Below are 23114 nucleotides of genomic sequence, written 5' to 3' on the forward strand. Positions count from 1 at the left end.
GTAGAAACCCCCAAAGGGCCCATTATTAGCAAACAGGAGCACTGCTGTTAGCCTGATCCCAACATTGGTACAGTAGTTTATTGCTGGAATCTTCTGAATTCAGAAAACACAGTGCCACTGATTAAATCCCAAACACCATGTCTGTTAGCTCTTGGGTTGGGAAGTGAAGGACTCCCAGAACACCCTCCCGGACCAGTTCAGTATCTGACAAACCAACCACCTCTCCAAGGTTTGGCAGTTCTGGCAAGAAACACACACTTCCACATAAACCTCTTGGCATTTGAAACATTTATTTTGGGAAATACATATTAAACACTATTATTTATACAAAATGGACTAAATTTGTCATAATGCATATAACCCCAAAAAGGCCATTTTAATAGATCTGGATGAATTTTTTTATTTTATTATTTTTTTTATTTATTTTTTTCCAAAAATTAGATTACAAAGGAGAAAGCGGCATGTCTTGCTTGGCCCAGCTTGAGATACTGACTAGGAGAAGGTGAAGATGGTGACATTTGCTGAAGTGCATCACACAAAAGGCTCTCTCCCCCTAATAATCTTTTAAGCACTTGAAATATATATTTTTTCACTTAATACACAACATTTTCTGGTTTTGCTAAAATATAGCAAGTCAGCAAGTAAATAATTATTTTTCCTCAACTTAACAGCTCAGTAAGAATTCCTACATTTTGTTGAAGAGTGAGGGGAAAGGACACCATAGTGAAAGGGGAAATACAGATTTCACTTGCAATGCAGGCACACCTGCACACACACACATTCAAGACCTGTCCCAGAGCCCGTCGGCACAGAGCATGAAGGAAGTGATCTTGCTAGATGCCACACCTCCCTCTGCTACCATTGTGCAGGACTGGGCCGAAGGTGATATAGTTGCTATAGCTTCCTGTTACCAACCAGGCGTGGGCCATCACCAGTGGAGGGAGGCAGCCCTGAGCAGCCCACCTGGCTGTGCCTGTGAAGAGATAGGTTGGAAAAGGAAGCTGCAAACACTCTGCTGATGCAGAAGGGCATGTGGGCCTCCCAGCTGAGGTGAGATCTGCATCTTTCCAAACCTTCTCAACAGTCTGTAAACATGCAACCCAGTCACTCCCTAAGGCGACGCTCTGTGTGTGTTCTGCAGATGTCTCCATCAGGCTACAAGTTGCACCCCCAGCCATGCTGGGGGAGCAGTAAAAAGGGAGTAATGTAGGCAGTCTTACCCTGCTGAGAGGGGTCAGAAGGCTTATGGAAGGCAGGCAGCGGAATTGCTTTTGACAGTGGATTTTTAGAACAGAAATCTAAGAGGGGGTGAGGGAGGCAGGCAGTGCTACAGATGTCGGCTCCAGGATCACTGTGCACGTGTGCTGTGCAGCTACTATTGGCTTGGCCTCTTGCACTGTCTGTCCTGGAGCCTGATGTAAGCATGAGGCATTTACAGGAGGCGATCCAGTCAACTGGAGCATATTAGAGATCAAGGACCCTACACTACAAGGAGAATGTGTGAGACACCAGCCCAGCCTTTCCTACAGCTGAAGGCTTCTAACATGCGTGGTGACATGCAGTGCTCAGTCTGTATGTGCACATGGTCCTCTAGAGGAAGCATTAGCCAAATTAAGGAACTGGTTATATACATACAAGTTGCACAGGTAAAGAAGAAAAGAAAAAACAAAATACCCCCAAACAGCCTTCTCTGGCTCATTGAAAACCCAATACATCACCCAGGTCACACAGTACAAGAATTCCAGCCCCTGCCCTTGCTTTGCAGAGATGGTTCCATTCTCAGCCCCTTTCACAGACAAACATACTCTGAGCCTTCAACACACAAATGTCCCATGGAACTAAAAATAAATACATGTCTTTTCCCAGGAGACCAGCCAGGCACAGTGCCCAGGCATGGAGTGACAGGGAAAAGCTGGAATCCCTAAAAAAAAAAAATCAATCTGTACTGGCATGTGCCAGGCTGCACAGCCAGGCAACACAAGCTCTCCTTTCCCCTGAGCTATTGCATGATAACTGACTGAAAAAGGCACTTCTTCCCCAAGCAGGCAGTTTTGCCTGGCCATGATTTAGTGATAGGTGAGTCCAGACCATAATGTTCTCAGCTTATTGCATGGAGGCAAGTGACAGGGTTTGGGGTGAGGGGGCTGGCTAAGCCCTGAGAGCTGGAGGAGGAAGGGAGGCAGAAGGCAATCACCTTCCCAAACTCTCCATGTCACTGTGCCTCCCTTAAGGAGGCTACATTCACTAGGAGAAACCCTGGCCTTCAATGGACGGAGAAATGAACAGCAAAGTCACGAGATGAAGAGGTACTTGGCCCCTGGTAGTCACTGAGTTGCAACAGCCTGTACCAACAGGAAGTGTGGCAGCGAGGAGGACATCTCAGGCATTCCTATCCCATGGTGCCGTTTCACTCCACAGAAGGGAGAGAACTGGATTTTCACTACTGACTTCCTATAAGCGAGAGTGGGGAGAAGAGCCCTTTCACATTAGAGAGTTCATTACAAACAACCTTTCTGGCTTAATCTACCTCCTGCTGAAACCCAGAGACATCTTTCCACACTGAAAGCTGGAGCAAGCCAATAGCAAGGATGAGGCTCTTCCACTCATGCCAAGGCATTGGGCTAGCATCAGAAAACGGAGGCCAACTTCACCTCGAGACAACTCTCCCTCCACTCCCCTAACACCACCTTCACCCCCTGCAGCCCATCACAATGCCCAACGGGGGCTGAGAACGGAACCCCTGCACTGCAAGAGGGGCAGTGCCAGGGGACTGGCAGTCACCACCCTCTTCACGACAGATAGGGCATCTGGTTATTTGGTCAATTAACACTGGCAGTGCTGGGGAGGGGGGACGGTGGTGATGGCATAAGAATTATATAAAATAAAGAGGGGGAGGGGTTAAAAAAAAAAAAGAGCGCGCGTGAGCAGGCTAGGTCCTGGCTACAGGGTGGGATGGTTACATCTCATTAGCCACCAGCTCCTTGTCGGTCATGCCGTTGGAGAGCACGCTCTGGCCCTCATTCAGCCTCTTGACTCTGTAGGCCTCGAAGTGGATGTTGCTGGTAATGTCCTTGATGTTCTGCATGTGTGTCCTGAGGGAAGCAGAGAACCCTGGTAAATTATACCTTAGAGCACGGGTCAGCAATAGTTTTGGGCAGAGTGCCGAAAACAACCACTACTTCAACTTGCAAGATGTTGGTGTGCCGGGGTGGATGATGGGGAAATACACCAAGGGCCCAATCCTTGCTGTTGCCATGTAGCCCCGGCCCCTTCCCTGCCATCCACCCAGAGGTACATGTGCCAAGCAAAATGCCTTTGAGGGCCACACTCTGGCACCCGTGCCGGGGGTTGCCTACCCCTGCCTTACAGTGTTGCAAATGGGGGTAATAGCACCTCTTTTGCTCCAGTTGAGGATCACAGCTGGAACTCAACTCACTAACTTACTGACAGGAAGGCAGAGAGGTGCGTCTGGGGGACAGGCTCTGCAACACAGGAAACACGGGGACAAACCCATCTTTGTGGTGCCTCTACTGATGGTCTGTGGGTTTGCCTGTGACAGCAGAGCTTCCATCCCATTTACTGTCTTTGCTGCTAGTCAGTGTATGCGAGGGACCCTCCAATTCAAGAAGTGACTGGTGCCTCAGCAGCTGCTGGTCTGGTGCTCCATGAGGAGTACCAGCTGAGCAAATCAAGAGGATCATGCTCATCCAAGCACATGCTGGGCTCTGCCCTTCCCTTGGATGCCACCTGCTGGCAAAATATTATTTGAGCACTGGAGCTGGTTTCTCACCCAAGTGTATTTATACCGACCTGATCAGGAGATCCCGCAGGTAAGCAAACTCACAGTGTGTCGTATTCTCCACTGAAAGGGAGGAGAGAAGGCAAGCCATTAGGACACAGCCCAGCACAGCCATGTTTCCTAAGCAATGTGGCAATTTCAGGACAAGAAGGACCCTTGTCTTCCCTGTCAGGGCTCCTGCTAGGTTATTCAAGCCCACTGTGCTCTGAGCTGGGGGCTCTGATAGAGACTAAAAAGGACACTGGGCCAAGGGATCTTACAGATCCCATCACGGAGGGGAAAATGCTTGTCTTTTGCCAGCCACAAAAGAGCTTTTATCCATGTTCCCTTTGTTTCCTCATAGCTTCTCCTACAGTAGCAAGTTGGTGCCTCTTCCCAGCCCAGCCATCCACAAGGGACTTTATGGAGAAGGGACTTCAGGGAGATGATGCACTATACGTCTGCAGCAGCAGGTAGGAGTTGCAACAAAGCAAAGGATCGTCTAGTGGCTAAGGTACTGGCCTGCGATAAGGTAATCCTGGATTCACCTCTGGCTTTGCCAAAGACATTGCAAGAGACAGGGAGCATGTTTCAAAGTACCTTAGATCCTTTCCCTGCCTCGTGCTATGGACAGAGGAGACTGAGACGGCTGTTTTACAGGTACTTAGAGTGGGGAGAGAAAGCCTTTAAAAATCTATCAACTAATGGATCAACTTATCACCTGGGTCTCAGTGCATTGTGCGTTTGAACTGTATTGTTTATCTTTTTGACAAGAACATCTTCTTGAAGGGGGAGGAAAGTGTCTTCCCTTCTGCTTTCTACAGGAATGAACACAATGCTCACATAGCAGGCAGATACATGACACTATGTCTGCAAAATAACCAGTGATAAATGGTGAGTCCTTGAGCCTCCCTATGTTGAAGGCAGATACCATGCATTTTAGACATGACTGGCATTTCTTCTGCATCTACCACCATCAAGCATGTGATTTTCAAAGAGAAGACCACTAGGGGGTAGCACAGGGTTTAAAATAAATCAGGTTTTCCTGGCATTTGTGTTAAGCACTTACTCAGAATAGTTTTGTTTTTTATATAAACTGTAAATGAGGGGGGGAAATTCTTTGAAATGTGTGTGGAGGTGAACAGTGAAGCAGTAAAGTCACATGGGCTGTTTTCCTGGGTACTTAGTGGTCAGAATATCTGCTTCAGCATTGGGTAGGCTTCCCAGGCTAAATGCTGGAGTCAGACTTAAATATTGGAAAGGAAAAAAGAAGGACAAAGAGAAAAAAGGATAGAAAGGAAGGGGCATATGCATGTATGGAAGGGAGGGGAAGAGACCTTGCAGGTGTCCCTGATGGGACATTTAAACATGTGACTTATGGGTGCTAAGACTTAGGCAGTGTGTAGACTCGCACCCCAGCACTCTGGTTTCAGGCTCCTGATGTAGCCAAGATGGCCTGTGAGATACAAGCAGTGAGAGCCCTGGGAGCTGGCCATGACCTGCCCTGGAGGACAGCCATCCACAAGCACTTGCACGGCACAAGTGAAAGACGATGGCCTCAGACCAGAAGACAGGGGCAAAAATAAAAAAGGAACAAAGGGTCCTCAGTTTCCTGTCAGGCCCCTGAAAGTGCTCTGAATTGACCCCCAACTACGTAAGAGTCTATAGGAGCCTCTCTTTGCTTGGTCCAACTTTCTACCAACCCCTGGCACCCTGAAGGACACTGAAAGGAGCACTGCTGTGGGACAGGCTGGTGTGTTTGGCAGCAAGGGGGCTGAAGGAGAATGGAGGGCGCCTGAGAGGCTGGAGTATTTTAAGGCCTTGTGTGCAGTGAAGGAAGTGGGGGGCTCCTATCTCTATTCAAGAAGCACTGTGGAGGCCGCAGCTGAGATCAGGCTCTATCAGGCTAGATAAAGTAGATAGAAAACAAGGGACTGCTGACCCTAGGGGGCTAGTCCAAACAGAGAAGGGAGGAAGGGTGGGAGTTCAACAGAGGCTCTCAACATAAAGTGATTCACTGAAGGCTGTTCAGCAGGTCACAGGGAGATTTCACCCACACCAACTGTGGCACTCTCAGCAGTAGACCTTGCTACCCCCTTCTGACCACCTCTCCATGGCCATTGCTTCCCCTGGGATTAAGAGAATGCACATGTGGATGGGACCCCTGCCATGGCCCCTACCCCACTAGCACACCCCCTTCCTACCCACGGTCAAGGTCAAGTTTAGCAAAGGAAAGGTCATGCACAGTGCACTTGGTGTGTTTCCTCCCGGTTCTTCCAGCACACGGGACAATGAAGGTGAGGAGGCAAATGCAGCCTCATGTTTCTCTCTTAACGTACCCTCAGTGGATTCTGTGTCCTTTCAGCTCTACCAAGCCTAGCTCCTGACATGGAGCTGCTAGTCCTCAGTACAAGGCACATCAAGAACCATAGAGCTCCCCCTCTCCTCCTAAATGACCCCAACCGAGTGTCAGCTCCCCTAGCCCACATGGCCACCACAAGCACTTGGAAATGAGCACCAGGAGGACTTGTCATTTCATGGTTTGAAACTCAAAGGTGCCCATCTCCCATGCAGCCTACTGGGGATTCAGGTAGCTGGGGCTTGGCTGCTCTGCACTGCTTCATCTTTGGAGGCTATGGAGGGTGATGGGGAGAACAGTGGCTGATGGGAGGTGCTGCCTGAATGATCTCAGGGACTGAGCAGAAACAGAATGGGTGGCAGTAGTCTGAGCTCATCTGCACGGCCCCATCACTGATCTGAAGTGGTCTCTTGCCTTGTGTGTCTGATTCTCACTGATGGGAGTCCTTTCACATAGGTCTGGTACCAGCCACCAGACAACAGGGAAGCCTGGGCCTCGACAACTCCCTCTAGCTCTCCAACACCAGGAGGCAAGTTGGGCATGTGAGAACAGTGCCAGCTCTGGTCAGTAGAGCACAGCAGTGTGCACTCCAGCCCATATCCACTTGTTATACGTGGGTTTCTATTGACATCCTCTGGTCCTTTGGCTGAAATTCCAGGCAAAGACAGACGTGGGGGTGCAGAGAGAAACAGCAGCCCCTACCTTCAATGGTGCCCCACTTCGTTTTTCTTCCCAGGATTCTTCTTCCATTAACCTGGTATTCCTGGTCACTGCCCACCACCGCAAATGGAATCATTTCCTGGAGAGACAGAAGTGGCACTCACTGAACAGCTCCATCCTGGGAGCCAGCAAGTCGACCAAACTGAGCAAAGTCTGTGACCATTATCACTTAGACAAGCAGCAAAGGCTCTAAGGGGGTGGCTGTCAAACAGTTAATAGTTCGGTCTTCTGCCTGGCCCAGGGTGCCTCCCTCCTAGGACATGCACAGGGGGAGGCTGTTTTTACCACAGATTCCTACAAAAGGGTCTCCTGGTTATCTTGGTGCTTCCTCTGCACTTGAGCAATGCATCCTCACACTGGACAAGGGACGTTATAAACCCAGCACCACTGCAGCCTGCTGGGCCAAGCCAGGAGTCACAGCAAGTCTCCCAAGTGGGGAGCAGCAATTAGTCATAGCTACATTTAACACAGCAGAAGTGAAGGATAGCAAACAGGAACCTGGGGCCTTGTAAAAGCCAGGCAAGGGGCACAGGGCATCAGAAATGCAGGACAGGTTCTGACATGGCACTGCTGGCACACACCATCCCATGGGGCCCTCCTGTTCCAGGGGTGGGCATGGACACAGATCTGCTAATGTGCCTCAGTCCTGGCTGCTCCATTCCAGTAATGCTCTCTCTACTGTCATGGACCTCAGTTGGCCATGAAAATGGAGTTGCCCGAGGAGAAATGCTCTTCTGACAACAGATTCCCCAGCCTCCCTGACAGCTGTCCCCAGCAACTAGACAAACACTATCACCTGAAGAGCTTGTGGAAAGAGCAGCAGCATGAAGGGCTTCCTTCACCCATTTATTAAAGGTTTTTGAAAGATTAAAACACAGGTGGAAGCTGCAGTCACACCTTAAAAGGCAACACAGTCTGGAACCAGAGTTAGGCTCTTCACAGCCAGACCGACTCTTAATAAGGCAGCTGGAGGCACATAACAGCCTCAGCCCCACAAGGGTCTGGTCTCTTGATCTGGGGTCGGGGATCCAGAACCAGAGGGAATGCTACTCTCTTCTACCTCTTCTCCCAGTGGGAAGGTACAGAATAACCTCAGCAGCCTACTGCCACAAGGGAAGGGCTGAGCATCCTGCCTGTAAAACTCATGAGAATGAGGCAGTGGCATGAAAAAGCAGGGAAACAAGATCAGGGCATTTTGGGGAGTGTTCCAATATTCCTATGGCTTTGGAGGTGTAGGTCCCAATCCCAGAGCATTTTGGCCCAAAGCACAGCTGGGGAAAGCACCAACCACTTACTCTGAACTTCTCATTCACTAGCCGGTCCTCAGGGTCTTCATCAAACTCCTTCTGAGGATACACGTCGATGCCATTGGCAAGAAGGTCGGCTGTGATCTGAGAGAGGCAGAGAGAAAAAAATCAGATTTCATACCAGAGAGGAACAGCAAAGGAAGCAGTCTTAGAGGCACTGTGGCTATGATTCTCAGCCTACCCAGCAAACACTTCCAGGCAGCACCCTGGGTTGTTCTAGGACCCTAGGAAAGCCCCTAGCCTCAGCCAGGTTGGAGGAAGCCAGACAAGGTTGCCTTACCCCTCTCCCTGTCTCCCTCCATAACCCTAGGTAATGGGCATGTTTCAGTGCTAAACCCCACCCAACATATGCCCAACGTGCAAGCAGCAAAGTTCTGAAAGACCCTCACTCTAAGAGAGCATCTGCTTTGGAGCTGAGCAGAACGACAGATTATGAGCACAAGCCCAGCAAGCCCCAAGGGCTAAGTCTGGCTGCCTTAGAGTGAGTTTGCAAGTCACTTTCCAGAATGTGTTTGCTCCTTGGAAGAGAAACCAGAAGCCACATGGGGACAAGCACATCCAAGGCTTGATGAGCTGCTAATGCACATATTTGTGTTTTCTATTCAAACCCATTATTATCTCTTTCAAATGTAGGGGTTGCGCCTGGCAACAAAGCCATGTGCAGGAAATTCTGTCTCATGACACAACATGCCTCAATCCAGCTGCACACAGTGGGGAGACAACAAGGCCACCCCATGGTCTCAGCTACTGCCTTCCTGATAGGAATCCAAGGACCTCCAAAGCTAGTTCAGACTGCAGAGACTTGGCAGCCATGCTTAGTGGTTGGGGAAGGAACTACAGCTTGGGCACAGAAGGAGGAACATCATGCATTGATTAACGGAGTTTGTTACCATGGCTCAGGGAAAGCTAATGCCATAAGCAAATAGGCTAACAGCCCTGAGAAGTCCTGACCAGACAAAGGTGACACCCAAACCAAAAAGGGCTTAAAAGTTGGAATGTAGCATTGGAAAGGCTGCAGTGGATGAAAACTTTTCAAGGAAACCTTGCTTCAAAACCTGATGTCCTGGGTACCACCAAAGGCTGGGGAAGCTGTGCATCCTCCCCTTCCAGACACCTGACTGGCCTCCCTCTGCCCCCACTTCAGGTTCATGTCTTTGAAGCAAAGGTGATGCATACTGGCAGGAGTGGACAGCGGAGTGTGGGTCCTTGCTGCAGTGCATCACTCCCTCCCCAACAAGGCAAATAGCAGGGCACCCTGCTCTGACAGGGCTCCTTCTCTCTGGGATGGATTTCAAGAGCACGGGTATGAGCACAAATGTAAAGCAAGAATCAACTTCTTTTTTCATCTATCTGCTACCTGGGTCAAATATGGGTCAACAGAGATCTTTGCCACCCAACTAAAGGCAGATTCCAACTGCACGTCTGAAATAACTATAGAGACGATTCCACCCCATGCCTGCTGATTGAAGTGGTTCCTGCTTCCCTGATAAATGTGAGTTGAGTTCATTAACTGCAGAACCAGCTCAGCGGTGCAAGAGCCAGCTGGATTCTGCTGTGCTTGACGCATCATCAGCATTGCCAGCTCAGTTCCGACAGCATGGTCTTTTATTACCAGGGACGACAGCAGAGGCACAGAGAGGCCAGATGGATCGTTAGATTTCAGACTAAATGTGCAGCTCCAGCAGTCAGACAGGCAAAGAGAGGCGCCCTCGCCTCGTGACTTCTAAACGGAGCAAATGATCTGGGAGAAGTCATCAGGAAACACTACACTGTGTCACCCTTGACTGCCACTGTTATAACCCTCTCCAGCCTGCACTAGTTCATCCCATGTCTCCCAAGAGCACAGGCAGTCTGATCAACTGATTAACCCCAAGTTCTGGCTGCACTTCCAGGTCTCTGCTCAGCCTGTTGCAGACATGGGACCAGCTGTGAAATTTGGATCTGACCCCCAAGTCAGGTCTGAGACCGCAATTCACAACCCCCCTGTCCCCCACGCCCCCCCAACAGGCTGATGACTTTCACCAACAGGGCAGCTCACCTCCGTCTGTTGCACTGTCAGAGTAAGGTCCCAGCATGGGCAGGTTCTCTGGTTCTCCAGCACCCTCCTCCCCATAATTTACTGTGCAAAAATTGGATTCCTCCCCAGAGTGACTGGCTCCCATGCCCAAGGTAAGGATGGGAACAAACTGGGAACAGCTTTGCATCTGAGGCTGGGGCAGATCTGAGTAGAGGGGTTAGCAGTGCAGGACCCTCCCACTGCATATTTACACTCTCCTGTCATACATAAGTAGTGGAGCCTGGCTTGCTACCAAGTGCAAAGCTCCCCTCCAACAGGACCTTTATGGGTTAATATTAATATTGGGCTTGTGGACAGTAGCCTTCTGGAGCCTTTTCCCAGCCGTTTACCACCCCCAGCACAGCCCCAATTAATTTCCCTTCTGCTTGGGGCTCACAGCATTCCATGTGGATATTTATGGAAAGCTGGCTGAACTATTGGCTTTGGCAAAACCTGGGCTATTCATGCTCAAAAATGCAATTCAAGCTCAAGAAGCAATAAGCCAAGAGGTGATCGGTGGCTTGCTTATTTTTGCAGCAAATGCTGAGCCCATCATGCCTGTAGCCACATCATCAGTTACATGAGTGGGCTTCTTGCCTTTTATCAAAAGCCAAAGCAAGTGCCCCCGCCCTCCTCAGCACCAGGCATGCATGCTGCACAAGGAAACCACAGGCCTCACTGGAGACTGAAACAGTTCCTTTCAGCTTCCCCACAACCAACTTCCAAGCATTGAGAGCAGGGGAATTTCATGTTTTGCTTCCCCTGTAAATCTCTCCCAGCTGAACTCAGCAGACACCCGTGCATTTTTATCTGGTTACTGTATCACTGCATGATGCTGCACAGTGATGCTGGCTCCCTGAAAAGGCATTTCAGGGCTCTGCATACCACAGCACCAGCCTCCCAACGTAAGAGTGACTTGGAGGGGGAAAAAAAAGACAGAAGAGGAACAAGCCTCAAGACCAAGGGCTTGAAATTTATTCTGAGCTGACAGAGATCCAAGAGAAACACAAGGAACTGTTTGGAGGCAAAGGCCCTTCCTTCTGCCACATGGGATCACTCAGGGCCGCAGCCCAAGGAATGCTCTGGGCTCCCAGCCAGCAGCTTGGCTGTACAGACCTGGTGGGGAGGGGGGAGAAGGGGCAAGGGAAGCAGTGCAGAGTGGCTGCCACCCCCTTACCCTTTGCTTGAAGTACTCTCTCTCCTCCAGCGTTAACGTGTCGGCCTTGGCGATGACTGGGACAATGTTGACCACTTTGCTCAGGCGTTTCATGAATTCAATGTCTAGTGGTCGGAGTCTACAAATGCAGCAGGAGAGAAAGGGAATCAGATTTCAGCAATTAGGATCCAGAGGCTGTTCGGAGAGAGAGCGATTACCCAGTAGAGAGAGGACATTCGAAGGAGAGAAAGGGATGGGGAGGAACTGTGCATCACAGAAGAAGAAACAGTTACTTTGAAGCATGGGAGTGCATCTCTCTGTCACACACACACACACACGCGCGCGCGCACACATTTTGCGGGGAAACGCTTATAACACTTTCCTTTCTACTTTCAAAGTGCCAGGCTATCTGTTATGTTTCTGCTTTCAAAGTGCCAGCCTATTGGTTAGGAGCCCTTGCAGTACCCCTGTGAAGCTGGCAGGGGGGCTTTTATCTTGTCAGGGATTTTAAGCCAAAGAGGATTTTAAGGAATATGCTGCAGGCTGCACAAGTCCTTGGCAGAACTGGGATCAGCGCTCGGGCATGCCTGACTGGGCTCCATCTGCTAGGCTGAGCTGCTTTCCTTGTGCATTGGGCCTGGACAGCAAAGAGTGACCACTGGCCACTGGATATTTTCATATGCCCCTTTGCTTTCCCATATCACACCTGGTTTCAGAAGTGCACAATGAGACTGAGGTGGAATCCTGATTGGAAGCCAATGCATGGTGAAATTCATCCTCATGCAGACTAAAGGGCCTGTGAATCACTAGCTTTGTAGTGTCCCATCTGCACAGGGTTGAATTTCACCCCACATGACACCCCCGTCAGTGCAGGTTACAGAGAGGAACCGATTCACTGCCAGAGGGAGCAGCAGATGTGAAACAGGCACTGCGGTTATCGCAGGCGTAAAAATGTCACAAGGGCAAAAATGAATCAAAACACACAAGTCCGCAAAGGGTTTTAAGCTAAATTATTTTCTTTGTTAGGAGAAACTGCCCTTCTAAAAGGCTCTGGCCAGAAGCCTCTTCAGGATCCAAGTGCTGTGAGGAGACATGACTACAGTACACACAGGTGGAGCCCTATTAGCCCAATAGCTGGACTAGGGTCAACTGCAGCAGTGAAGTCAAATGGGCCATCCAAGCTCATCTGTGATCCTGGGGACATACTCAGGTTCCAGGCCTGCCCTGAAACCTAGGACACTGCATTTTCACTGGTACTGGTCCCTGGACTAAGTAGTTTGGGTATTAAAGTTATTCTGGTGTACGTGGGCTGAAATCACACTTCTAGACTGTAGGGTGAAGGTGCTCCCAAGAGCAGCTGCCTTAATACTGGACGCGCAGGGAAACAGAGCATCTGGGGTCCCAGCTTGTCCCTTGAAGAATGAAAATGATTTGGGCGTTTTGATGTACAGCTATTTTTGTTGGCCTAAGTGAGGCATGATCCTGGCGCCACCTCTGGCTGCCTCAGCATGTGGCCAGATGTGCTGCTGGGGGAGAGCAAGCCACTGCCCTGGGGCCAGCAGGACCTAGTTGGCTTGGGGAATGGAGGGTCAGGAGCACAGAGTTAGTCACTATAAGGAAGAGAGCATCGCACCATGTCGAGATGCTGGCAGCACAGGGGGCATTGGCATAAAGGGACAACAACATTTAATGCTCTGGTGCTGGAGGAAGAGTCCAAAGGAACCCAACTGCTTGAAGCCAGATCAGGCCCAGGTGGTGTTGCCAATGCAGTATTCGAGACGCAACCAATAGGCCTGTGCTGGAGCCAAAGGGAACAACACTGGCATGTTCTCTAACCATTCACAGTAATCAGCCCTCAGCCTCCACCTGCCAGGTAGGTCAGCAAGTTGCTGATCCTCACTTGACAGCTGGGGAAAGAAAGATGGGCACAAGGACGTCAAATATATGTTTGTGCCAAAGCTGGAGCCACAAACCAGGCCTCCTCTGTGAGCCTAAACTATGATCAGAAAGGGAGCCCAAATTGCTAGGAGGGTGACCTCAAAATGGCTATGTACCCAGATGGATCCAGGAATCCAAAAGGCCAGTGCTGGAATTCTGCCAAGAGGCACCTGGACAAGCAGACAGAGCATGGACTGTAGGACAAGGAGAAGAGGACATAGCCAGGAGACTGATGCTCTGCACTGCTGCCTGCAGCCAGCACCTCTAAGTCAGAGAAATCAAGGGTCTTAGAGAGTTCAGGGGAGCCTACAGGACTGGGTCCATACTGAAGACCTGATCTGTCAGTCATTTGATGGGCTTACCATGATCCTCAGCGGCTACTAACCAACAGTGCAGCTCCTCTCCCCACCTGCAATCTGCCTGGACTCATGGGTGGAGCTGAGGACCATTTCCTAGGAGATGGCAGCAAGATGTACTGGTAGGGTAGGCTTGGTGAACTTGACATAAGAGCCTCCCCTCCTCCCTCACTGTAATGCACATCCTCTGGGCATAGTGGCCCTGGCTTACAACTGAGCAAACTTATCAGAATTGCAGGCTTGGACAGGGCTGACATCTGACTGAGACAGAGAGGTCAATTTATTCAGACGCAGAGCTGGGCTCACTGCCCCCTGCCTTTCCTCCAGAACCTCTCTTTGTTAGTGAGCAGGGGGCATGGGGCAAACAGAACATAAAGCCTAGAGACTGCATCTTTAGTGTGAGGGCAAACAAGGTCCTAACAACAATGCAGAAGTCGCAGACTGCTCTGAGCTCCAAAAAAGTGAGAGCTCGGCTCATCTTTTACAAGAAAATCCCCACGGACACATGTGAGCAGGCTGCTGCTGGCAACCGTGGCCTGGAGCTCAGCATAATGTATTTCCCAGACCTCCTAGGAAGCATCCGTCTTGTGTTCCTTTCCCAGAGCGCTCCTTCCCCCCTTTCTCTTTGCAATTTTTCAAATAGGTTTTTTTTTTCTCTTTAAAAAGCTCTTCCCCACTGAGAGCATGCTCCTGCGTCTTTCATCAGGCTGTTTTAGGCTGACGACAGGGATGAGTCTACAGCCAGTGCAGACGGACTGACAATCAGCCATGCCTCTGGATTCCAGTTCTAGGGGAGGACAGGAACCCTATTTCCCAGCCTGCCTTCCTCCGCTGACAACTGGGGGGTGCTGGGGCTCCCTTTGTTAGTCTGACAACATAGCACAAGCCACCTCTCCATCTGTATCCAGGTATGCAGACAGCTGGCTTCAGAGGTTTGTATCTCCTGGCACGTGACCAGGGCTCATCCTGGGGCAGTTTGGTGATGGGGCCGGAAGAGCACAGTGCTTTTCTTGCTTTTCTTCTTGGTGCTGCATTATTTCTAATGGCATTCTGGGGAGTCTCCTCAGTGCAAGGTACAAGGTCACACATGTTACGATTCATACATTCAGTACTGGGGTGAGAAGCAGACAAGTCACAGCTGACCAGGCACGTGCATCACAGCAAGAGAAGAATCACGATCCCAACCCCACCACCTCCCTGATCCAGTAGATGGCGCTCTTCTCCGTTGATCAGCTCAAGCGTTGCAGTAGGGGGGGTACAGTACCGCAGTCTTCCAGACTAGACAGAAGGAAGGGATGGTGATTATTTCTGATCTCAAGGTCTTCACATAGTAGGGCACCTAACACTCCTTTCAGCCTGCAGCTGTCTCGTTCCCACAGCATGTTTTAACTTTATAAAGGATAAAGGAGCATCTCTCAATAGACGTATGGAGGCAGGCTGATTTTACATTAGGGTTTAAGAGTGAAAATATGGCAAAACTGTTCCCAACACCAAGAGCTGCAGAGAAGCTGGCTCTCACATCCAAGGGAGCAAGCTGGTGAGCAAGGATCAAAGGGCGAGATCTGGCAGAGGTACAGGTCCAAGGAGGTAGGCTTCATCAGGGGCTGGAGGAAGCTGGCAAGAAGTTATCACTGCTTGCACTTCCCCCATCCCTGAGGACACTCTTAAAACCAGGCTACTCATCTTCAGTTGCTGCCCAGCCCAGCTGCAGTATTGCAGCAGTGGATTCTCTAGAGGTGGAAGCAAATCAGTGGTGGGTAAAAAGGACCTTAGAACATGCTTCTCACTCAGATGAAAAGCTTTACCAAGCACATCTCCCACCTTGCAGGCTGCCTACAGCAGGGCTGCACCATTTCACACCAGTCGTGTGTGGCCCTCGAGGGCTCTTCAGAATCTCCTTGCTGCAGCTGCTCCCAGGAGCTGGGGTGGTTCATCCAGGAGGAGGCAGGCGCAGGCCTCAGGGACACAAGCTCTCTCCCAGACTTGTAACTGGAGACGCATCTGCCAACTGAAGGGGAGAAGGATGCTAGCTGACAAGCAGCAAAACTCCCTCCCAAAGCAAAGCGCCAGAGGAGCCCAAACAGAGCAAGCTGTGCGTGCTGCCGGGCCAGGGCTTTCCCACAGAGTCTCCGAGACAGAACTTCCCGCCGTCCTGCTGAGTGCTTTCCTCTGGTTTCTGTAGAAAGCTGAGCTCCACGGACTTTCCCAAACAGTTGTACTTCCTATGGCACAGTAAGACGCACCCCTCTTCTGAGGCTGAACACCCACATTGGGCTTGGGAAAGCCAGGCTGGAGGGACTGCAGCTGGAGATTTAGAATATAAAATGACTTCTTCCTTCCCTTCCAGTTTCCTGCTACTTGCATAGTAGATTGGGTAAGACTGAGCCAACGGGCAGAAAAGTCTAGCTTGATTTTTAAGTACCAAACTTCAAAGCAGAACACACACATTGCCTGAGTGCACCCATGAAGCCTTGAAGGCTCAAAGCTGACTTACACCATAGTCCTTTAGTAGACGTCCCGTGCACTACGGCTATGGTTCTTCAATAGCAGTGAGGGGGAAGGATGGCTAAACCTAATCACCAGTCCAGCTACATCCCTTACTGAAGTGCAATAGAGTACAGCTGGGAGCTTGTGGCTCAGGGTCTGCGCAGGGTTCAGCCTCCTCACCTCTGATCACTGTGCACAGAAACAGCTGCTCTATGTAAGTCCATAGGGCACCTGAGCTCCAAGGACAGAAACCCTGGTCCTCACTGTGAAGTGTTGATCCTGGGACCAATGCACAGTAGTTACGGCACATTTAGTTTAGTACTTGCTTAACAAAGTACTAACCAAATGCGCAGTCGCTACAGAACTATAGTTACTGAGCAGTAGCACCGCCACATGGTATTTTTGTGAAGCTTACTGCACAGTATCCTAATAACACTGTGCAGTAGTGTATTAGCATGGTTTTTGACTGGCACGCTGCAGTACAGTAAGCATCTTGTGTAGACACATCCAAGGAGGAGCATTTTAGCTGACATTACCCATCGCCCTCCTAAAGAAGGCATGCAAGAAAATAGTTTAATTGTGTACAACCTACTGGAAGGGAGTCCTCATTCCACCTTCATAAATGGGCATGACCTGATAGGTGGGGAGTGTTCAAGAGAGAGAAGCAGTTATTCCCTTGTTTGGCTCCTGGTAACCTGGCTCTGGCCTGTTCTGCCCAAGGCTGCCTTCTCATATGGGGTGCAGGAGGACAGGGGGGAGCTCCCTCTTACAGACATGCTCACAGGTGCCTCTCCTTCCCTTCTGGTAAGAGATCACTGTTCACCCCCACAGGGCTTGCAGGGGCACTGAGGTTACCTATAACTAGGGCCATCAGCACAGACAGGGCTTTAACACAGAATCATCCTTGCAGGCTGCAGCTGTAGGAATAAAATCCATTGTGGCTCCATGGTTATTTCCCTGCAGTGATGTCCCAGATCACACTGCAGCGAAATTAAAAAAAGGTGATTAAAAAAAATGTCTTCTGAGCTGGTGCTGAGAATCTAACAGGGCTCCAGCCCCATTGTCCATGCGCCTGTGATGGAAGTCAGGCTGGCGGTGCTGCTGCTGAGGCCTGAGGCAGCACAGATCCTGACTCCCTCTCTTGCAGGCATGCTGGCTCTGGGGTGTGGAATGACTAGTGGGAATGGGAACAGGCTGGTGCCAGTATGTCCAGCAGCAGTTCTGAAACATCCTGACAGTAGAACAGCTGAGGAGGAGGATGCCATATTTCAGACACATTCAGAGTCAAGTGGCGTTTTCCAGTGCTCAAGGCTGAGGAATTTTTTAGGTAGCAAGGAGACAGGGCTTTGCTCCCCTGAGCCAGGAGCCCCAGCCAGCATGTTATTGAGGCCTTGCAAACATGGGCTTGCTGGAGCATTAGGAGAATGGCGGAGTGCACATGTACCCGGTTAGCTCCCCCACTGCTGCTCTGAGCTCTTTTCCAATGGGAGACTGAGACAAGAGCCCTGTCCTGCCCTCAAGCCATCAGCCTGGAGAAGGGCACGGCCTTGCAACCTTCTCCATCAGTGTAAAGGGACTGACAGTGTGGTGTTTGTCCCTTGAGCACCAGCAGGAAGGGAACGCACACTTCCAGCGTGAGCAAGTTGCAGCAGTAAGATGCGTGTCTGGAGAGGGAATCGGAAGATGTGTGAAATCGAGAGCCAGAGAGTAGCAGGTTATAAGGGCCTGTGCATCCCTGCAGGCTGAGCCACAGCCCAGGTTGGCCCTTCCCAGAACTCCAGTGGAGGGTGCCACAGACGCCTGGTAAGCTAAGGAGCATCTGTTGCTGCTGTCCAGGACAGCGCTTCCTTTAGCTCCAATGGGTCCTCCTGAAGGTCCTGCAGCTGAAGCCCCACGGTTGCAGCTCTGGCTCCCACCTGTGCCATCTGCAAGAGAATGATTATCTAGCAACTGCCTCTGCAGCACACTGATTCAGTGGGGAGGCACAGAATAGCAACAATGGGCTTGCCTCGCTGGCATTGACCCCATGTTGCTGCCTCACAGCTCACTGCTCTCTGCCGTGACCAGAAGTCTCTTCTAATAATTTGCCAGTATAAGCCATTCCTATTGGAGAGAGTGGCCAGGCAGGAGCCATAGGAGGTGAGAATGGGGCAGGAGATTTGGGCAGAAAGGTGCCGATGAGGCTAAGAAACATGCGACACTGAGCCTAGAGAGACCAGGAACATTATGGCTCCTCAAAAAACAGCATTTCCTGTGTACGTCTCCCTCCCACCCAGGTTCCCCTCCCCTCCTCCAAGCTGCAGTCTAAAGCTTCAAAAAGGCCTCCTGTTCCCCAGCTTATCTGCATCCTACACCATGAGAGGAGTCAGGAGCCAGATGTTCACCCTGACACCTGGGCAGGAAACCACAGCCCTGGGAGCAGCCACAATCTGAGCCAGCAGCAAAGGGAGTAAGCACTAACCCCCAACTGGGGTATCGGGCTACACACAGCCAAAGGCTATTTCGAGGAAGGAGCCTGTGTGCGCAGCTTGGTAATGAAGTCCCTTGCAGTGCTGGGCCATTTCTCATATTGGAAACACATGTTTTGGGGGGACAGAGAGAAGGAAGTGAAGAGTCAGACTCTGAAGCTATTATTGTTACCTGGAGAGCAGACGGGTGAGAGAAATCAGAATAAGCCATAAGGCTCCAGTGATGGGGGGAGGGCCAGGCAGGCTATTTGCTTGTCAGTACCTTCCCTCCACATGTGATGGCCACACACATAACAGTGTCCAGGGACTTTCGAGGGGAGTGGGGGCTGGAGCGGCTGCCTGTGGGCTGGATGGTTTGCACTATCTCAGAGGCTCCATTTACAGACCCTTCTTGTAACACAGATGGGCAGTACCAAGGGTTCAAACACCATCCTCCAGAACACGTGACACATGGCACTTGATGCCTTGTTTGCATTCAGGGACTGGAAGGTGGATCAGGCCTCCTAAAGATGCCATCTTCCTTCACACAAAGGGAGGGCTCAAAGGCTCAGGCCTTTTCCTCTGCAACAGAGTAGGAAGAGCATGGCCAACAGGCTGAAAAATGTTTAAATGGCCTATTACTTTAATAATGATCTGAAGACAGACAATGCCATCAGCTCCCCCTGTTCCTACTGAAGGCTACAGCACCTAAAACCCCAAGTCAGCAGCCCAAATCTAACAGTCCATGACACTGGGCTCCTCACAGCCCACACATATGTATAATATCTGCACTGTAATACAAATGCAGGGTGTTCACACTGCCAAGGACCCTGGCTCTAAAAAGCCCTTGAAAAAGAGGCTTTTGGGGGTTTAGTTGAAGCTGGTTTCCATGCGATACAAGCTGAAAGAAAGAAGCCTCTCAGACTAGAATAAGCATCTGCAAAGGGGGTTTATACTCAATATTACTGTATCGGTGTGAATACACACCTTAGCTTATTAACTTAGAAGTCTTGCTCCTTGCTAGGGTACAGACAAATGGACCTTTCAGTTGCTTTCAAAGTGGGGGGAAGGAACTGTGGAGCACACATCAGCTGCTGCAATCCAATTTATGTCTGCAGGATCCTGTAGCAATCGAAGTAGCTAAATCACCCTACATTTGACTCTGAATGAAACAGGGTTACAGCTGGAATGGTTTTATCCCACCTGTATTACTATAGAGGTTTGGAGGTGGAACAGTTATGTCATAACACCATGTGTATCATCTGCATTGACAAACAGTTATCTCCATCTATACCCAAGTTGCATTTGCAAAGTGACATGGCCAGAAATGAGGCTACAGATGAGGTATGCTGTGACCACCTTCAAGATGAATAAATTATCTGAAACTAACTCTGCTGAGGTTACCAAATTGGCTCTATTAGTCTGTGTTGTTAGGCCAGTTCACTTTACAAAAACAGGCACCATGGTAGAGACACAAACCAGTTGCATTCTGTTCTTTTCTGGTCATCTAAGTTCCTAAATGTCACTTCATGCACAGGCTGGCAGCCTCCTGCATGCAGCCTTACATGAATGCCCAGACTGGTCATATACTCTGGCAAAAACATGAGAGAGAGGGCAAGACCTTCCGCCTTCCCCCACTCCAAACAACGGATGTGTAGGGCATTCACCTGGGAGGCTGGAGGTCCTAGGTTCTGGCCCCTACTCTCCTAAAGGGGGTTTGAAGTTGGGTCTCTCTGACCTCCCTGCACAAATCAACCACCACATCACAGGTCAGCCACTATCCACTCCTGCTGAAGACTGCACCCCGGGTTATCATGAGAGGAAGGCCTGCGGGTGATGTGTAAGGCCAGGAGAAATTAAGCAAGCCAGAAGTCATTGGGCTCAAGGAGATGGCTGCTGGTCTGGAAGAAAGGGCCCTAGATTTTAGTCTGGGCCCTTGTCCCCTGTGTGGCAGAAGCTTCCCCTCTTCACTGTTCCACCCTCCATCTATTTTTCCAAAGACTGTGTTAATGGTTTACGTCCAAAAGGGCACCCGGGAAGGGTCAGAGTAATGGCTGACCAGAGGTGCAGTGCTTCATGTGCTGTTCTGGGAAGGAAAAAAGGACCCTGGTTCAAACCCCCACCAGGTGAAGATCTAGAACAGAGGGACCTCCAGCATCCCATGAGAGTGCCCTAGCCACTGGACTATGATGCAAGAGGGACTTACCTACCCACAAACCTTTTTCCTGTCCTGAGTGACTGAATCTGGATGCCTGGATGACCAGGAAAAAATAAAATGCCACTCCTAAACGCATTTGGGTTCAACCATACCACCAGATTTCAGACATCAGTCACACAGACCCTGGCAAAACTACATCCCTTCCTAGATTTTAGTCAGCTGTTTAACAGGCCCTTGGGAAAAGGCGAGACAATGCCTATATATTTGTTTTCACCTGTGCCTGGCTAGGTTTGCTTTGTCCTGCTGCATGGGGAAGAGAGCTGGGCTATAGCACTTACGTGCGCTGCTTGTGCGTGACTGTATGTTCAGAGTCACTGTGCAACTTCTGGTAGAAGTTCACACTGACTCATAGGGGGTTATGAGACACTTAATGCAAAAGCTCTGTCCCCTTCTCCTGAGAGTTAGTTGACTAGAGGAAATGCCTGCAGAGCCTCACAATGAGCAAAGGGGGTGTGACCTTCTTGCCAACTGCTGTGGTGACTGAAGACAGCACCAGACAGACCCAAGGGGGGGGCATGCTACCCTCCCTATAACAAAGAGTAAACTATTTGGATACAGGATACGTACGAGTGACCGGTGGCTGGAATGAAGTATATACAGCAATGCACTCGGGTGTCTGGGATCCGCTTCTTCCGGTTAATGTTGATTTCCTCCTGCAGGTATTTCTCATACTGGTCATTGATGAACTTCATGATGGGCTGCCAGCTGTGCAGAAAGATACATGGACAGGTGAGTTGGAAGTCAGGAAGAGACAAGACCACCCTCTTGGCAGGGTTTTAATGGGAGTCAGCAGGAGCAGAGAGAATGATAATAATCTTTCAGGAGTGAGCCCCTGAACAGGAGCATAAAGGATATCTTAGTGTCTATGACCACCTAGTCATAACAGCTGGAGGCAGCTGAGGAAAAAAAGTCAGGAGTCCTGTGTGATACATACCTAGCTGCTCTTCAGATTGTGGGAGTAGCAGACCTTGTTCATGCTCCTTATTAAAGAATCAGCTGCCTGAGAATCCCCCTGGCCCTGCCATTAACAGCAAACAGAGATCAGGACGCACAATGTCAGGACACTGCAGCTACCTGGGCTGTGAACTCTGCCTCTCACACTAGGAGGAAGTGCAGAGCTTCCGACCATCGCCTGTGGAAGGCTGGGCTCAAATGCAACCTTCTCTCACTGGCAACAAATGGAAATGCTAAATATCATGCTGGCTTCTCTGCCACCAGCCTAATACTAATGGTCTTGCATCCTGTGACGGTCTGGACTCTGGCCCATTTCAAGGCAGAAATATTAAAGGAAGGTCAGATAAGCCATGGAAGGCCTCAAGGCTTAGCTTAGTCAGCTCCCAGTTCCTCCTCATCCAAACTGGATACCACATCCCAACCTGTAAGCAGGTGTCACTGGGTCTTGCCCTTTGGGTAAATGGGGCAGAGCAGCTGGCCACTGACTGTACAGACTACAACAGACCAGCCTCCAAAGCCTAACAAGACGATGGAGCTTTTAGTGCTTTTCTAAAAGATTTTTTTTTTTTTTACAGGGATGAAAGGTGTGGATGGGGCTAAGGAGAAGAACCTATGTTTATCTCTGCTGCCCACAGAGAAACCTTCAACCCCCACCCCTGCCCCCAGCTCAACACTGATGATTGTCACACTTGACCATGTTCCCAAAGTGCTCAGCTTATGCCATAGAGGGAGGGTGCTCGAGGGTAAACAAATTGTTGATAATAAAATAATGCACGCACACCCAGCCTTCGAGAGGGGGTGAGATGGCTGTTCAGAAACAGTGATTGCTCCTAGGATTTTCTCTCAAAGGCGCCAGTTCTAAGCCAAGGTGGTAAAGGGAAAAGGATCAGCCATGTCAGCTATCAGGGTTTCACCTGAATTCAAATTTTCTCAGGCTATTTGCACAGAGGCTAGAAGTAAAAGGAAGCTGGCAGGGATTAGCTTCCCTCTGCAGCCAGCCAAACCATCCCAGCTGTTCAGCAGTTCCATCCTCCTCGCTGCTGCTGAGACGGAGCTCAGTTTAACCTTCACTCCTAGAAAGACACTGCAGCATTTCTGCCATGAGCCCTGACCTGTCCTGCCCTCTGGGGTGGTTCAGAGCCCTTGGGAAGAAAGGAAGGCTGGTACATGACAAGACAGCTTGCATGATAGGAGACCGAGGCCAGCCAAGCATCCGCACAGCCAGCAAAGTGCACCAAGGGCCAAAACTCACCAGTTCTCATTGTTGATGTGGTCTCCAAATCCTGGGGTGTCGATCACAGTCAGCTTCATCCGGACGCCTTTCTCCTCAATTTCTGA

General features: G+C 50.2%; 1 protein-coding gene across 5 annotated transcripts in view; it reads right to left on the bottom strand.

The window, feature by feature from the left end:
* Positions 1-271: 271 nt before the first annotated feature.
* Positions 272-23114, bottom strand: part of SEPTIN9 (septin 9) — a 237846-nt gene continuing 215003 nt past the window's right edge. For all 5 annotated transcript variants that reach the window (XM_014601895.3, XM_014601896.3, XM_006269202.4 and 2 more), the window contains 7 exons: positions 23029-23110; positions 21390-21527; positions 11398-11515; positions 8153-8248; positions 6840-6936; positions 3811-3862; positions 272-3092 (listed from right to left, as the gene is read on the bottom strand). In XM_014601895.3, the coding sequence (XP_014457381.1) occupies positions 2957-3092; positions 3811-3862; positions 6840-6936; positions 8153-8248; positions 11398-11515; positions 21390-21527; positions 23029-23110 (719 nt within the window). In that variant the 3' untranslated portion in view covers positions 272-2956. The remainder of the gene's footprint in view (positions 3093-3810; positions 3863-6839; positions 6937-8152; positions 8249-11397; positions 11516-21389; positions 21528-23028; positions 23111-23114) is intronic.

This window comes from Alligator mississippiensis, chromosome 8 (genome assembly GCF_030867095.1).
Source record: "Alligator mississippiensis isolate rAllMis1 chromosome 8, rAllMis1, whole genome shotgun sequence".
Classification (NCBI taxonomy): domain Eukaryota; kingdom Metazoa; phylum Chordata; order Crocodylia; family Alligatoridae; genus Alligator; species Alligator mississippiensis.